Source organism: Hemitrygon akajei, chromosome 3 (genome assembly GCF_048418815.1).
Source record: "Hemitrygon akajei chromosome 3, sHemAka1.3, whole genome shotgun sequence".
Lineage (NCBI taxonomy): Eukaryota > Metazoa > Chordata > Chondrichthyes > Myliobatiformes > Dasyatidae > Hemitrygon > Hemitrygon akajei.
In genome coordinates, this window is record NC_133126.1 from 10,605,585 (window position 1) to 10,621,742 (window position 16,158).

Consider the following 16,158-nt stretch of genomic DNA (forward strand, 5'->3'; position numbering starts at 1 on the left):
TCGATCTGACCAAGGCATTTGATACGGTCAGCAGAGATGGCTTATGGAAGATAATGGAGAAGTTTGGCTACCCTAGCAGGTTCATCACGATTGTTCGGCAGTTCCACGATGGCATGATGGTGAAAGTTTTGGATGATGGTGACGAGTCAGAAGCCTTCCCAGTGACGAACAGTGTGAAGCAAGGATGCGTTCTCGCCCCTACACTCTTTAGCATGGTCTTCTCTGCTATGTTGACTGATGCCTTCCGCGATTGTCAGGATGGTATACACATCAGATACAGGACTGGCAGTGGACTATTCAACCTCCGGCGTCTACAGGCTGTTACAAAGGTAAAGGAGACCGTTGTCAGAGACCTCTTATTCGCTGATGATTGTGCCCTCAATGCCAGCACAGAGCAGAAGATGCAGCGAGAAATGGACTGCTTCTCATGAGCCTGTGACAACGTTGGACTTACAATCAGCACCAAAAAGACCAAAGTTATGTACCAGCCCGCACCTGGAAAGCCCTACCAGGAACCACACATTACAGTAAAGGGGCAGAAGCTACTGGCAGTCGACAGCTTTACTTATCTGGGCAGTACTCTATCATGAGCGGTGAACATAGATGCAGAGATCAGCAACAGAATTGCCAAAGCCAGTGCCGCCTTTGGGAGACTCCGTTAGAATGTATGGGAGCGGAGAGGACTCAGCCTTACCACCAAGCTGAAGGTCTACCGAGCAGTGGTTCTCACCACCCTCCTCTATGCCAACGAGACCTGGACTGTCTACAGCAGACACGCTCAACAACTTCCACTTGAGCTGCCTCCGCAGACTTCTCCACGTACGGTGGCAGGACAAAGTCCCAGACACGGAGGTCCTGGAGTGGGCTAGCACCCACAGCATCTACACCCTCCTACAGAAAGCCCAAGGCAGATGGGCTGGCCATGTCGTCAGGATGTCTGACAGTCGACTAACAAAACAGCTGCTGTATGGAGAGCTGGGCCAGGGCAAGCGCTCAGTTGGAGGGCAGAAGAAACATTTCAAAGACTGCCTCAAAGTGTCCCTCAAAGACCTCAACATCAATCCCAGTAGCTGGGAATCGCTTGCTCTGGTACGCCCAACCTGGTGGAGCAGGACCACTAAAGGAGCGTATGCAGCAGAAATCAGACGCACCGCAGAGGCTCAGAGGAAACGCGCAAGGCTCGAGCTACCTCCACTTCCACTGCAGCACCTACCCTCATGTGTCCCACATGTGGGCGAGCTTTCAGGGCCCGGATTGGCCTCACCAGTCACCTCCGAACCCATAGTCACAAACCCTCCACCTGACAGAAGTCGTGGTCGTCTTCGACTCCGAAGGACGAACAACAACGTTATTATATTATAATATATTACATTAACAGGTATTAACATTTTTGGGGCAGTTGCTGATAAAACAGCTAGTTTTGTCTCCTAGCAAACCGTTCTACTCAACAAATTTAGTTGCTGTATAAAATTCATCAGCTGGTAGAGCAGTGGGGATGGTAAGTTAGTAGGGAAGTTTGGTTTCAACTCAAAAGCTGTTGAGCAAAATTACAAGCTGATTGGTATTCTTCTACCATATTTGTCTCCAAATCTGGTTTAAAAGCTTGCTGCTGGTGGGTTTTCTGTCATCTCATATAAAATGTTTGTTTTATAGATGGTATAGGTGTGAAGAGAGATTACAAACAAGCTTTGAAGTACTTTAACCTTGCATCACAAGCTGGACACATACTGGCTTTCTATAACTTGGCTCAGATGCATGCAATAGGCAGTGGTGTGATTCGATCTTGTCATACAGCTGTTGAGGTAAGAACGCTCTCCATGATACTCTTTGTAAGTGGGGGTGGTTAATATTTCTGGTTAACATTTCAAGTCACTGAAAAGTTCCTCCTGAAATATTAATTGTTTCCAGATGCTGCTTAGCCTGCTCAGTATTTCTAGTCTTTTGTTTTCTAGTTTCCAGCATCCAGTTTTTTGGTTTTCTAACTGTTAATCCTTAATGCCTTCGCATGTAAGTGTGTACTGTTGAAGAGATGCTCATAAATGTGTTTCACCACTTGATTAGGCCCTGGTACTGAGTCAGATAATGCTGGCTATCATCAGTGGGTGGCAGGATGGAGATGCATCTCGACCAAAGGAGGTATAATCCCTCCTTCCATCTAGCCTGCAGGTCACCTCTTAGCAAGTTGTAGCATCTGTTTAGTCCTCCAATCCAAGTCATGTGAAACCATGAGAGCAGGTGGTGGATGGTCGTATGAGTATCTGGTGCATATCACAAGTCCTGGTTATGTGACCACGGACGCCAGGCAGTCAGTCTCTGAAAAGTATTGATAATGGCTGGGGTCACCCATCTTGTAATTACTGCCCAAAAGAAGGCAATGGCAAACCTCTTATGTAGAAAAATTTACCTAGAACAATCATGTTCATGGAAAGAACCTGATTGCTCACTTCATCAGGCACATAATGATTAACCAATAACACTGGACAACAAAGATTTTGCTTCTTGAATATCTTTGGGTGTATCTTATGAATTTTGAGCTACTGATCATGAAAATCACCATGAAATTTCCCTATCACACACCATTTTTTGAAATCACTTATGTTTATTATTTTAATTCATTATTCAAGTCAATTAAAATGTTGCCTACAATATAAGCTGGAAAGTTTCCTATCTTGTCCAGGCATGCTTAGGTGGCGTGTCTGCTGCATGGCAGAACAGGTTTTGGTAATAATTATTGGGCTCAGGACTGTAAGGATGGAATTTGCTATCACCAGGCACAAAAATTTCTGAAGGATTTTGATATTTGAGACAGATGCTTCCCAGAATAGCTGATGCCAAGATTAAGGAAAGCATTTTTGTTGGTCCACAAATCAAACAGGTCATCAATGACAGGCAATTTGAAGAATTTCTAGTGGGACCGGAGAAAATCACATGGAAGGCATTCAAGGAAGTTATTGAAATTTTTCTTGGCATCTACAGAGCACCAGACTACATGCAGCTGGTTGAAAAGATGCTTCAAGCATATAAAACCGTGAAATGCAACATGTCACTAAAGATTAATTTTCTGCATTCCCATTTAGACTTCTTCCCTGCAATTCTTGGTGCTATTACTGACAAGCATGGTAAAAGGTTTCACCAGGACATTGCAGTCATGCAGAAAAGATACCAGGGCAACTGGAATCCATCAATACTGGCAAATTATTGTTGGACACTTAAGCGAGAAGCCTCAGACACCGAGTACAAATGAAAATCATTAACAATATATTTTTAACTTAGTTGAACTGTTGCAAAGCAGCACCATTATGCAATTAAACACATTATGTTCAATAAAAGTTAGTTGTTTCTCAATTCCTACGTGATACAAGTAGTCTAAAATTATATTTGTGTTCATCTTCAAGTAGTCTATCATAAGCAAAAAATAAATTCTGAGGAAGCAACACTTTTATAAAAATTTGTTGTCCAGTGTAGTCAGTAGTTCAGAAGTGAATCATTAGCTTACTCAGGAAAATCTGAATGCTGATCATGGATCAACAGTCTTGTCGGTCCAAAATGAGCTGGAAGAAAGATCTTGACACTTCTGAAAATTTTTGTGTTGTTCTAAATCAGTAGCTCTTGCACTCCTAATCTCAAATCATTTTAAACACAACTCTGCACATATTTTTATAAAATTTAACTTTGGCTCCTAACAAAGCCTGTTGAGATTGTTTTGGGATGAAACTTCAGCGGTATAACTAATTAGGCCTCACTGCACTTCCTGAATTCAGTGGGTGTCCTTAATTGGTCTTCAATCTAGCCAATGTAAGTGGCATTGGGCTGCATCTAGCACGGGTTGTCCTTTATTGCAGTGCAGTAGTTTTTACTCGGGTTTGGAATAACTGGCATATGTCGTCATGAAATGTTGTTTTGCCATAGCAGTATATTGCAATGCATTATATATAAAACTAAATTATAATCAGAAATGTATATAAAAATTAGTGCAAAAAAAAGGGGGCTATGTACATGGGTTCATTGTCATTCAGAAATCTGATGGCAGAGGGGGGAAAAGATGTTACTGAAATGTTGATTGTGTGTTTTATGGGCCTCTGCTTCAGTTGGTACAATACTTGGTGATTATTTTTAGATTGCAGTTTTTTTTCTCTCTCCATATTACAACTCTTTTGTCTGTGGGTTTTGCTCATTTGAGTACTTGGGATAATCTGCTTTATACTTTGTACTACGTACTTTGCATTTTCTGATTTGAATTGCTTCATCTTCTGCAGCTATTCAAAAATGTCTGTGAGCGAGGTCGCTGGTCAGAGCGGCTGATGTCTGCATATAGTAGCTATAAGGAGGGCGACACTGATTCCGCTTTGGTGCAGTACCTGTTGTTAGCTGAACAAGGCTATGAGGTGGCCCAGAGCAACGCTGCCTTCATACTGGATCAAAGTAAGAAATACAAGCCTAGTGGCATTTCAGCTGTCTTATTCGTCTTTCAAAATATTATTGTAGTGATATTTGGATAAATTCTGCTTTCTGTGAAACTGTGCTGCATAACAAGTGACCTATGTGGTTTAACAATTACTTGCTGATATATCAATATTCTAGTTTAAGATAGTATAGAAAGAGGCTCTTTAGCCTACTACATCCATACTGACTGTCATGTCTTTATTGTCAGTTGGTTCTGAAGAAAGGTCTCGACCCGAACTATCTATTCACTTCCATACATGTGGCCTGACCTTAGTTTCTTCAGCATTTTGTGTGTTGCTTTGGATTTCTAGCATTTGCAGACTCTCGTACTTGTGCCTTTACTGATCCTACTTGTCTGAATTAATTTCATATGTCAATTTATTGATCACTCAAGACAGTGTTGAGATGGTTCTTAAATATTTCTGCTGCTTCAGTCTTTTAGGGATCATTCCACATGCTAACTAATCTGGAAAAATGTTCTCCCGGAATCACCTTTAACTCCTCTATCACTTTAAATCTTTGCTCTCTAATTCAGACACCTCTGCTTTAGAAACAGATATTTGTTACTATCTTTACCTTATAACCATATAACAATTACAGCACGGAAACAGCCATCTGGGCCCTTCTAGTCTCTGCCGAACACTTACTCTGACCTAGTCCCACCGACCTGCACTCCGCCCATAACCCTCCATTCCTTTCCTGTCCATATACCTATCCAATTTCACTTTAAATGACAATACCGAACCTGCCTCTACCACTTCTACTGGAAGCTCGTTCCACACAGCTACCACTCTCTGAGTAAAGAAGTTCCCCCTCGTGTTACCCCTAAACTTTTGTCCCTTAACACTCAACTCATGTCCTCATTTGAATCTCCCCTGCTCTCAATGGAAAAAGCCTATCCACATCAACTCTATCCCCCTCATAATTTTAAATACCTCTATCAAGTCCCCTCTCAACCTTCTACGCTCCAAAGACTGACCCACTTCTTCGTTTTGTTCACTGTTCCCTCTAAGCTGCGTGGTCACGCAGTAACTGAAATGGTCCTGCACACGTAGCCACACAGCTAGAAAGTTAACGCAACGTGAAAGATTCTCATGTTCTGTATTGCATTATACAATACCCTTCAATTAATAGTGTGATTTTTCAATTTTCATTCTAAATATTTGCAAAAAATGAGCATTTAGTGTTATGCAGTTTTCAAGCTGTGTATATAATAATAAAAAAAATCCTGCTCAGAGCAATGGTTGTAAAAATAAATAAAAGGGATTGTTGAATTTATACCTCTACCATGTCACCCCTTCACTCCAAGATAAACAACCCTATCACATCCGATTTCTCCTCTTAACATAAGACCTCCAGTACAGGCAACATCTTTTTCTGAATTCTTTTCCTTGATCACTGAAAACCGTAGCAAATTAATGTAACCCATCTGTGCAACATTGTAAAATGTGATGGTTTCAGAGGATGTAGAAAAGATTCATTGGAATATTGCCTGGATTCAAGAGTTAACTAAAGGAGAGGTTGGACAAACTTAGGATTGTGTTCTGTAGGTGTTGGAGGTTGAGTGATATATTGAAGTAGGTAAAATTGAGAGAGACTAGGTTGATGGAAAGTCAGGGTGGAATTGTAAAATGATAGAAGGCATACTAGAAGACAGTGCAAGAGGGGTAAAGTTTTTAAAGGAGATTTACATGGCAATTTTTGGGGATAGAGGTGTGTCAGATTCCAGAGGAAATGATAGAAGTGGAAACATTTAAAAGGTGTTTGGACAGATAAGTGAACAGACAAAGAATGGAGAGATGTAGCCCACTTTCTATCAGATGTACAATTTAATTTATTTAGAGATATAGTGCAGAATAGACCTTTCTGGCCCAATGAGCTGCGCTGCTCAGCAACCCACCTATTTAACCCTAGCCTAATCACGGGATAATTTACAATGACAAGTTAACTTGCACTGTGGGAGGAAACTGGAGCACCTGGAGGAAACCCACACAGTCATGGGAATGACACAAAACCTCCTGGAGGACACTGGATCTCTGACACCCTGAGCTGTAATACCATTGTGCTAACTGCTCTGCTGCTACAGTGCCCCAGTTTTTTAAGTTTTTTTTTATTAATTGGGCATTGTGGTCAGCACATACAATACTCTGCCAAAGTCCTAAGCACCCTAGATTTTCTGTGGTTTTGATGGTGTGCCGTTGTCTGGGGTTACCTGGAGAGGCAGAAGCAGGGAGGCAGCCAAAGTCTGCCAAAGAACTGTGGCAAGTTCTCCAAGATGCTTGGAGCAACTTGCAAGCCAATTTCTTAAAACACCATGGCAGTGTACCTGAGAGAATTGATGCGTTTTAAAGCAAAGGGTGGTAAAACCAAGTATTGATTTGATTTAACACACAAAATGCTGGTGAAACACAGCAGGCCAGGCAGCATCTATAAGGAGAAGCACTGTCGACGTCCTGACGAAGGGTCTCGGCCCGAAACGTCGACAGTGCTTCTCCTTATAGATGCTGCCTGGCCTGCTGTGTTCCACCAGCATTTTGCGTGTGTTGTTATTTCAATTTCCAGCATCTGCAGATTTCCTCGTGATTGATTTGATTTAGCTTTTTTACTGTTCCCTTTTTTACTCTTTACAGTAAATGTTTTGATATTTAGAAACTTTTTCATTTACAAACATGAGAAAATCTGCAGAATAAAGCACACAAAATGCTAGAGGAACTCAGCAGATCATGCAGCATCTAGGGAAAAGAGTAAACAGTCAGTATTTTGAGCCAGTACTCTCAGGACCTTCATTTCATAATTTTTGAAAGCATCTTCATTTTTCAGTTTTTGCATGTGCGCTTAGGCTGAAGGACCTTTTCCTCTGTACTGTTTCTTCTAATTGGATTTAATTAAAGGGGCTTGTTGCTGTACCATGAAATGCCTGGCGGTGGCACTGCTAACTCCCAGTTGTTGATAGAAACAGCAAGCTCTTAAAATATTCTCTCATGGCTTATACTTGTTCAAATGTTATTTTTGGAAAAAAATCAAGTTTGGAATACTGAAATATTGCACAGCAGACACTATTTATAACTGAAGATATAGAATCATTACTGACTACCATTCTATCAAATAATTTTTATTCGGGTTGGGTTAATGTGAATTTGGGGATGTGGATAAGCCAGTGGGTATGCTGAGTTTGTAAGGAGTCATCTAATCGAGTTCAGTAATGTACTCTATATTCGCGGCCTCAAAATTCAATAATAGAATAAATACTTATTCTCTTTTGCAGAAGAAGCTAACATTTTTGGTGAAAATGAGACCTATCCTCGAGCACTGCTACACTGGAACAGAGCAGCAGCACAAGGTGAGATGAACATAAAGAGCCTTGTATAGTGAGTTGTGGTCAGTCTTACTGCAGTTTGATGTTTGAAACCCTAGTGAGTGGAAGGACTTGTTTATTCTCTATTTGAACCGTTCCTATTTTGAGACACAAAGCCTTCAGAAACCTGAGTTTATGCGCACTTCAAAATGCAAATGTAATGTCCAGTACACATTAAAATTATAAAGTAGCATTCTGTAAAATTCAAATTTGATTGCATGTTGAAGCAGATTTTTTACGAAGCACCTTCCAGACTAAATACTGCACAAGTCATTAATTCCACTTAAACTGTCCTAGGGAGCAGTTTAATTTTGGCTGTTTTAATTTGGTTTAGATGCCTGGGGTATGCTGTTTCAGATGAGAATTTTTCATTGTCATATTAAATGTTCAGTTTCAAAGTGTTCTTGTGTACTTTCTGAATGACACTCAACTGTAACCAAGAAAATTTTAACCAATGCTTTTAACAATTCTAATATTTGTAAGTGAGCTGATACACTAATTCTAATTTGGCTACTATATTATTTCCTTAAAAGTAAAAGCAGTAAATCTTAGTTTGATCTAAAGTGCAGTCAGATTAAGGGTAAGATCCACATCTCATTCAGATAGTTGAATAGAAAATTGCTGCAGAAAGCTCTGTGTCTCTAATTTGAGAATAATTCATCTTACTAGAATCTGCTCAAATAACATCTATTGCACTTAAGATGACAAGAATAAAGGAAGAGTACTGGGGGGTGGGGGTGGGCAGACATCTTTGTATGATTATGATGAACATCAAGTTCTAAAAGTACTTAAACAATGACTTTTGTTTTAGGTTATACAGTTGCAAGAATCAAGCTTGGAGATTATCATTTCTATGGCTACGGTACAGACATCGACTATGAAACTGCTGTAATTCATTATAGACTTGCCTCCGAGCAACAACATAGTGCACAGGCCATGTTTAACTTGGGCTACATGCATGAAAAGGGTTTGGGCATCAAACAGGTATGCATTTAAAATTATCATTTGTATTTACAGATGTGGTTTCAGTTGAAGGATGGTATCACTTTTTGGATCTGTTTGACATGGATTTATGAACATTTGAAGAGGCATAATATGATTAGGAATAGTCATCATGGCTTTATCAAGGGCAGGTTGTGCCTTACGAGCCTGATTGAATTTCTTGAGGATTTGATTAAACACATTGATAAAGGAAGAACAGTAGATGTATATGGATTTCAGCAAGGCATTTGATAAGGTACCCCATGCAATGCTTAATGAGAAAGTAAGGAGGCATGGGATCCAAGGGGACATTACTTTGTGGACCCAGAACTGGCTTGCCCACAGAAGGCAAAGGGTGGTTGTAGATGGGTCATATTCTGCATGGAGGTTGGTGACCAGTGGTGTGCCTCAGGGATCTGTTCTAAGACCCCTACTCTTTGTGATTTTTATAAATGATGTGGATGAGGAAGTGGAGGCATAGGTTAGTAAGTTTGCAGATGACACAAAGGTTGGGGGTGTTGTGGATAGTGTAGAGGGCTGTCAGAGGTTACAGCGGGACATTGATAGGATGCAAAACTGGGTTGAGAAGTGGCAGATGGAGTTCAACCCAGATAAGTGTGAAGTGGTTTGTTTTGGTAGGTCAAATATGATGGCAGAATATAGTATTAAAGGAAAGATTCTTGGCAGTGTGGAGGATCAGAGGGATCTTGGGGTCCGAGTCCATAGGATGCTCAAAGCAGTTGTGCAGGTTGACGCTATGGTTAAGATGGCGTATGGTGTATTGGCCTTCATCAATCGTGGAATTGAATTAAGGAGCCGTGAGGTAATGTTGCAGCTATATAGGACCCTGGTCAGACCCCACTTGGAGTACTGTGCTCAGTTCTGGTCACCTCACTACAGGAAGGATGTGGAAACCATAGAAAGGGTGCAGAGGAGATTTACAAGGATGTTGCCTGGATTGAGGAGCATGCCTTATGAGAATAGATTGAGTGAACTCGGCCTTTTCTTCTTGGAGCGATGGAGGATGATAGGTGACCTGATGGAGGTGTATAAGATGATGATTGGTTGTATGGATAATCAGAGGCTTTTTCCCAGGGCTGAAATAGCTGTCACAAGAGGGCATAGGTTTAAGGTGCTGGGGAGTAGGTACAGAGGAGATGTCAGGGGTAAGTTTTTTACTCAAGAGTGGTAAGTGCGTGGAATAGGCTGCCGGCAACAGTGGTGGAAGTGGATACGATAGGGTCTTTTAAGCCACTTTTGGATAGGTACATGGAGCTTAGTAAAATAGAGGGCTATGGGTAAGCCTAGTAATTTCTAAGGTAGGGACGTGTCCGGCACAACTTTGTGGGCCAAAGGGCCTGTATTGTGCTGTAGGTTTTCTGTGGATTCCCAGCATGGTTTCCAGTGGCTTTGAATTACATCTATATGGAATGCTGTTTAAATTTTATAATCTGGCAGTGTTTCATTACCTGTTACTAATCCAATAAGCAGTCATCTTGTATTATTACTTCATTCCTTGAGTATAATCTCAAATATATTGCCCATATTTAGAGGGGTGTCCTTTTAGAATGGAGATGAGGAATTTCTTTAGCCAGAGCGTGGTGAATCTGTGGAATTCATTGCCACAGGTGGCTGTGGAGGCCTGGTCATTGGGAGTATTTCAGGCAGAGTTTGAGAGGTTGATAAATCTGCAGCATACCACCACCCACACTGGGCCCCCTACATTTCGCCTGCTGACCCAACCGATCGACAGATGACATAATAGCCACAACACTACACGCCATCCTTACACATCTGGAGAAGGATGCTTGTATGAGAATGCTGTTCTTGAACTACAGTTCGGCATTCAACACCAAATTCCCTCCAGGCTTGACAAGAAGTTCAAAGACCTTGGCCTTCACCTGCCTTATGCAGCTAAATCCTGGGCTTTCTGTCAGGTTGCCGGCAGGTGGTAAGAATGGGCTCCCTCACCTCTGCCCTTCTGACCCTCAACACCGGAGCCCCTCAGGACTGTGTCCTAAGCCCCCTCCTTTACTCTCTGCATACCCATGACTGTCTCCACCCACAGCTCCAACCTGCTAATTAATTTTTCTGATGATACTATGTTAATTGGCCTCGTGTCAAATAATAACAAGGCAGCCTACAGAGAAGGAAGTCATCACCCTGACACAGTGGTGTCAAGAAAACAACCTCTCACTCAATGTCACAAAAACAGGAGCTGGTTGTGGACTACAGGAGGAATGGAGTCAGGCTAACATTGATATCAATGGTTCTGGGGTTGAAAGGGTAAATAGCTTTAAGTTCCTCGGCATAAACATCACCGAGGATCTCACCTGGTCTGTACATAACAGGCTGTGTGGTGAAAAAAGGACAAGAGTGCATCTTTCACCTCAGATGGTTGAAGAAGCTTAGCATGACTCCTTAAATCCTAAGAACTTTCTATAGGGGCACAACTGAGAGCATCCTGACTGGCTACATCACTGCCTGATATGGGAACTGTACTTCTCTCAATCTCAAGACTGCAGAGAGTGATGTTGTCAGCCCAGCGCATCTGTAAATGTGAACTTCTAAGTATTCAGGTCATATACAGAGATGGGTCTGTAAAAAGGGTCCGAAGGATCATTGGAGACCCGAGTCACCACAACCACAAACTGTTCCAGCTGCTACCATCCAGGAAACAGTACCACAGCATTAAAGCCAGACCAACAGGCTCTGGGACAGCTTCCACCAGGCCATCAGACTGATTAATTCAAGTTGATGCAGTTAATTTCTTTGTTATATTGACTGTTCTGTTTACATACTATTTATTACAAATTACTATAAATTGCACATTTAGACAAGAGACAACGTAACAATATTTACTCCATGTATATGAAGGATGTAATAAATAGTCAATCCAATTGATTATTAATGGCATGAAGGGACACAGGGAGAAGGTAGGGAAATGGATCAGCCGTGATGAAATGGCCGAATGGACTAATTCTGCTCCTCTATCTTATGTTCTTTTCTTTCCGATCCATTAGTTGGGAAGGAAAATTTAATCACATAGTAATCTCCAGCAATTTAATGTGGTCTTCATGACTAGTCCTTTAAATGCAACATTTATTATGTATTAAATGTAGAGTGCCATTTTGATCTCAAAGGTTGCCTTTGGAAGTAGTGTAGGAAGTTAATTTGGTAGTTTGCTATCTTGGAGGCTAAGGGAATGTTTACCTTAGTGAGTGAGTTGGCTATTAGTCTTATCATCTCGGTATATGCAGTGTTGAAGTGTTAAATTCCATATATTTTGGAATCCTGTTTAAGTACTTCTCTGTACAGTAACATTTCCAGGACCTGGTCATATTTCTGTATGGCAACACTCAGTTGTATTGAGGAATCATTCTAGAGAATATTGCATATTTGGTTCATAGGAAATTAATCCTATATTCTGTCAAGAGTTGATAATTTTAAGACCTTGAACTTCTTCTTTTGAAGGATATTTATCTTGCGAAGCGATTTTATGATATGGCTGCAGAGACCAGTCCTGATGCTCAAGTACCCGTCTTCCTAGCGCTTTGTAAACTGGGAATGATCTACTCAATGGATTACCTGAGTGAAACCAAAGTAAGTAAACAAATGTTAAAGTGCATTTACTCCAATTATTAATGTAATGGATCCTTGTTACCTTATGATTACAACGGAAATTACTTTTTCTTAAACGCAAGTGTAATATCCAATGGGTGAAATATTCTGTCAGGAACTTGGTATGATGCCATTATGGAAAATTGCACTTGTACACCCTACCGTGACCAGAAGTTAAACAAAGCTGAGTTTCATCGATATAGGAGAATCGTTTCTCAGAAATCAGCTTTGTAGATGAGACCAGTCCAACTTGAGTAGATTGCCTTTTACTCAAATCTTAATCCCTTTCAGAAAAGAACTTGAGTAACAATGTCCAAAGCTTTTCATGATCCTTGTATTTGTTGGGTAGTTTTCAGAATTCCAAGCAATGGTAAATGGAGGTTTTGAAAGGACATACGAATTCTGGGCAATGTAACTGAGCAATGTGGCTTTCAAACTGTCTTAGAAGGGTTTTTGTCATCTCACATGTCTGTGCCAGGAATGTCATTATCCTCTCTGTCTCTCCCACCCCCCCCCAATCCTGTGCTATACTTTGCCTCATGGATGTCGCCACCAGTATCGCAGAGCAAAAACCTTCTCCAGGATGGGGCTTAAACAATCGCTCATGTGGCTGCTTAACTTGTGCAATTCACCATTAATGTTTCAACTAGGGAGTATCCCATCTAGGTAGTTGAGTCAACAAGATCTTTTCATAAAATCTGCTTGACGTTTTTGTAGGAATATACTTGGCTCCGCTTTTCTAACCAGATTGGAGCGAGTTGGGACATGCACCAGAAGTATGGTCACATTTACAGGATGCCCCAGAAATCCTCAGACTATGTTGATCACTGATGTTGAATAACACCTATGAAAGCTATTGAATAGCCTAGATCTGGGGTTCACAGACTCCATAATGGTATTGAGCCATGGCATAAAGTTTGGGAACCCCTGACCGAGATAGAGTGGATGTGGAGAATTGTTCTCTATAGTGGGGGAACTTGGGACTCAGAATAGAAGGGTGTACATTTAGAACAGATGAAGAATTTCTTTAGCCAGAGGAGTGAATCTGTGGAATTCATTGCCACAAGTGGCTGTGTGGGGCCAAGTCACTGGGTGTGTTTAAAGCAGAGCTTGATTAGTCTGTACATTGAACGTTGTGGGGAAAAAACAATCGAGAATGGGGTTGAGCAGGATATTAAATCAATCATGATAGAATTGTGGAGTAGACTCGAGGCTGAATGGCCTAATTATGCTCATGTCTTACTGTCACATTTCATTGTGTTATTCGATGTACAGGTGACAAAGCTAATCTGTTAACGGTTTGAAAGTGGTCAAAGCTCCTGTTGGGATTTGAAAACTTTCTGACCTGCCCGTATTAGTCTTGGTTTAATTCTAAAGCCACACAGTAGTTTTCCATTGTATGAAATTTTGATTTTTCTTTTGCAGTTCCGAGAAATATGGATGCAGATTGACTTGGATGCACTACTGGGCCCCGAGTGGGATCTTTACCTCATGACTATACTAGCTCTGCTTTTGGGAACTGTGATTGCATATAGACAAAGGCAGCAACAACCTCGCTTGCGGGCACCAGAACCTCAACGTGGGCAACAGTAGCAAGGATGCAGTCTTGTTCTACCATACCATCAACAACAGTGCAAGAAAAAAGTTAATCTTTAACTTTTATGAAATGCACATTTTCTTATTAAAATAGCCTGTTTTGGGGCTTACCAAGTTTTTAGTTGTTTAGGTCAGTGCCTGAAGAATAGTTTTACAAATGCCACAAAGCCAGTCCTTCACCATTGAAACATTGTTAATTTAACTTGTATTAAATAAGTCTCCCAACTTTGAGTTGAACCCATATTGTTTTCCATGAGGATATAGAAAATCCTGCAAGAGTTGTTCTTAGAAGTGCCATTACACAAATATATCGTCACCGAATGAACACGGATCTTTTCCTGCACTTTAGTCGTTTGAATTTGCCAACATTTGCCTCACTGTCAAAGGATTGCTTTCAACAGCTGGTCTGCTTAAGGAGGTTTACTCTTGTCGAATGGTGACTTTGTTCCACTTCAGACATCTTGAAATCAGCTATAACTAATGCACAATTTATGGATCAAATTTACTGCAAACCTGAAAACAAATTTCAATTTGGTTATTAGTGTGTTGTAGATTTAATGTTTTCCCCAGTTTTGAGTGATTGTATTGTTTTAGTTACCCCATTGGAAAAGGGGTTCTCCTGGTACTCATTTTCTCTGGATTTGACCATTTTGCAAGGCAGGATTTAAAAATACTAAAACTGAAGTATTTCATAATAATGTGGTGATAAGGATATTTTTTGAAAGTATGCAGAGCTGAACCTGTGAGACTTATTTGGTTCTTGACAAGACAAATGTTAATGGAAATAAAGTACTCAATATTTAATGATGGGCAAGTGACAACATGTTTGATATCTTAGATGTCTTAATTGAATGGGATAATAATTGGAGTTTAATGATGGATTTGAATAACAGCAAATGTAGAGCGCAGTATAGAATTGTGTGTTTACCATTGGGGAACCACTAGAGTGGGGGAGGGAGGGGAGAGCCTAATTCTAGGAAGCCCACTTAAACACTGTCTGGTTGAAAAACCAGTAAAGTGATCTCTGGAGCAAATAGCCCATAAAGATTGCACTTTGTTTTGGGGCATAACTGAACGCTCAAAGCATATGTATTCCCTTTAAAATTGGGATGGGTAGCTGTTGTAAATGTATGATATTGTAAATGCATTGAGGATTTGCTGTGTAAAATTGTTTAAAAATGTTAATAAGTTGTACAAACTTTTTAATATGCAGTCTAATTAGTCATTAAAGTGTATTTAAGCTTGTTTTAATAAAAATATGTAAGTAGCCTGAGACTCTTCATTTCTACATTAAGTGCTCTGTATATTTAACACTGAACAATTGAACTGGACATGGTGCCAGTATCTTCAAGTTGTCAATCTAACCTGTTAGGAGGATGAACTGGGGAAGTGAAATTTTGTCCTTCCTGTTGTCCAACTCATCATTTTTGTGATGCAGTCCGCTATAGTGCTATCATCTAAAAATTTATAAATGGAGTTAGAAGTGTAAGCAATGGAAGATTCTATAATACTAGAAGGAAGATGATGAGTAGAACCAAATAAGAAAGGATGATGGTCAAATGAAACCAATAGGGTAGGGAATGTTGGCCCAATAATTTTAGTGTGTGGGTGATGGGCAGATGGAACAAGATGGAGAGGAAAAAAAATTGGTAACTTGGTGCTGGGTGGCAGAGTTTGGAAAGGAGAGGGTTGAGAGAACCTGGGTGGATCAGAAGCATGAAATTAACATTTGATGTGGGTTACCCGAAAATGAGAACTTCAGTGTTGATCCATGATATTAAATTTCACTAAAATCTGAGATTGGGACAACACAGTAGCATGATTAGCACAATGCTTCACAATATGAATGACACGGGTTCAATTCCCACTGCTGCCTTGTTTGTTCTTCCTGTGCCTGCATGGGTTTCCTCCAACAGTCCAAAGATGTATCAGTTGGTTAATCGGTCACTAAGTTGTCCCATGATTAGACTGGGATTAAAGGGCAGATTGGCTCAAAGGGCTTGCTCCACGCTGTTTCTCAGTAAAATAAAAAATAGTTTGCATTATATCGTAGGTCAATGAGCCTGTGCCTGTTTAATTCTATTCCATTGGGTTGTAGACTATCCAGGTGGAACAAGAGGTGTTACATTGCTAGTTTGTGTTTAGGCTCAACTAGCTGAGGA

At 40.7% G+C, this 16,158-nt stretch overlaps 1 protein-coding gene across 1 annotated transcript in view; it reads left to right on the top strand.

Moving 5' to 3' along the window:
• The window catches only part of sel1l (SEL1L adaptor subunit of SYVN1 ubiquitin ligase), a 55,116-nt gene extending 39,853 nt beyond the window's left edge, over positions 1-15,263 (top strand). Inside the window, exons 16-21 of the mRNA XM_073039195.1 lie at positions 1,654-1,802; positions 4,257-4,422; positions 7,709-7,783; positions 8,610-8,782; positions 12,254-12,382; positions 13,826-15,263. Of these exons, the coding sequence (XP_072895296.1) occupies positions 1,654-1,802; positions 4,257-4,422; positions 7,709-7,783; positions 8,610-8,782; positions 12,254-12,382; positions 13,826-13,993 (860 nt within the window). The 3' untranslated portion in view covers positions 13,994-15,263. The remainder of the gene's footprint in view (positions 1-1,653; positions 1,803-4,256; positions 4,423-7,708; positions 7,784-8,609; positions 8,783-12,253; positions 12,383-13,825) is intronic.
• Positions 15,264-16,158: the final 895 nt, after the last annotated feature.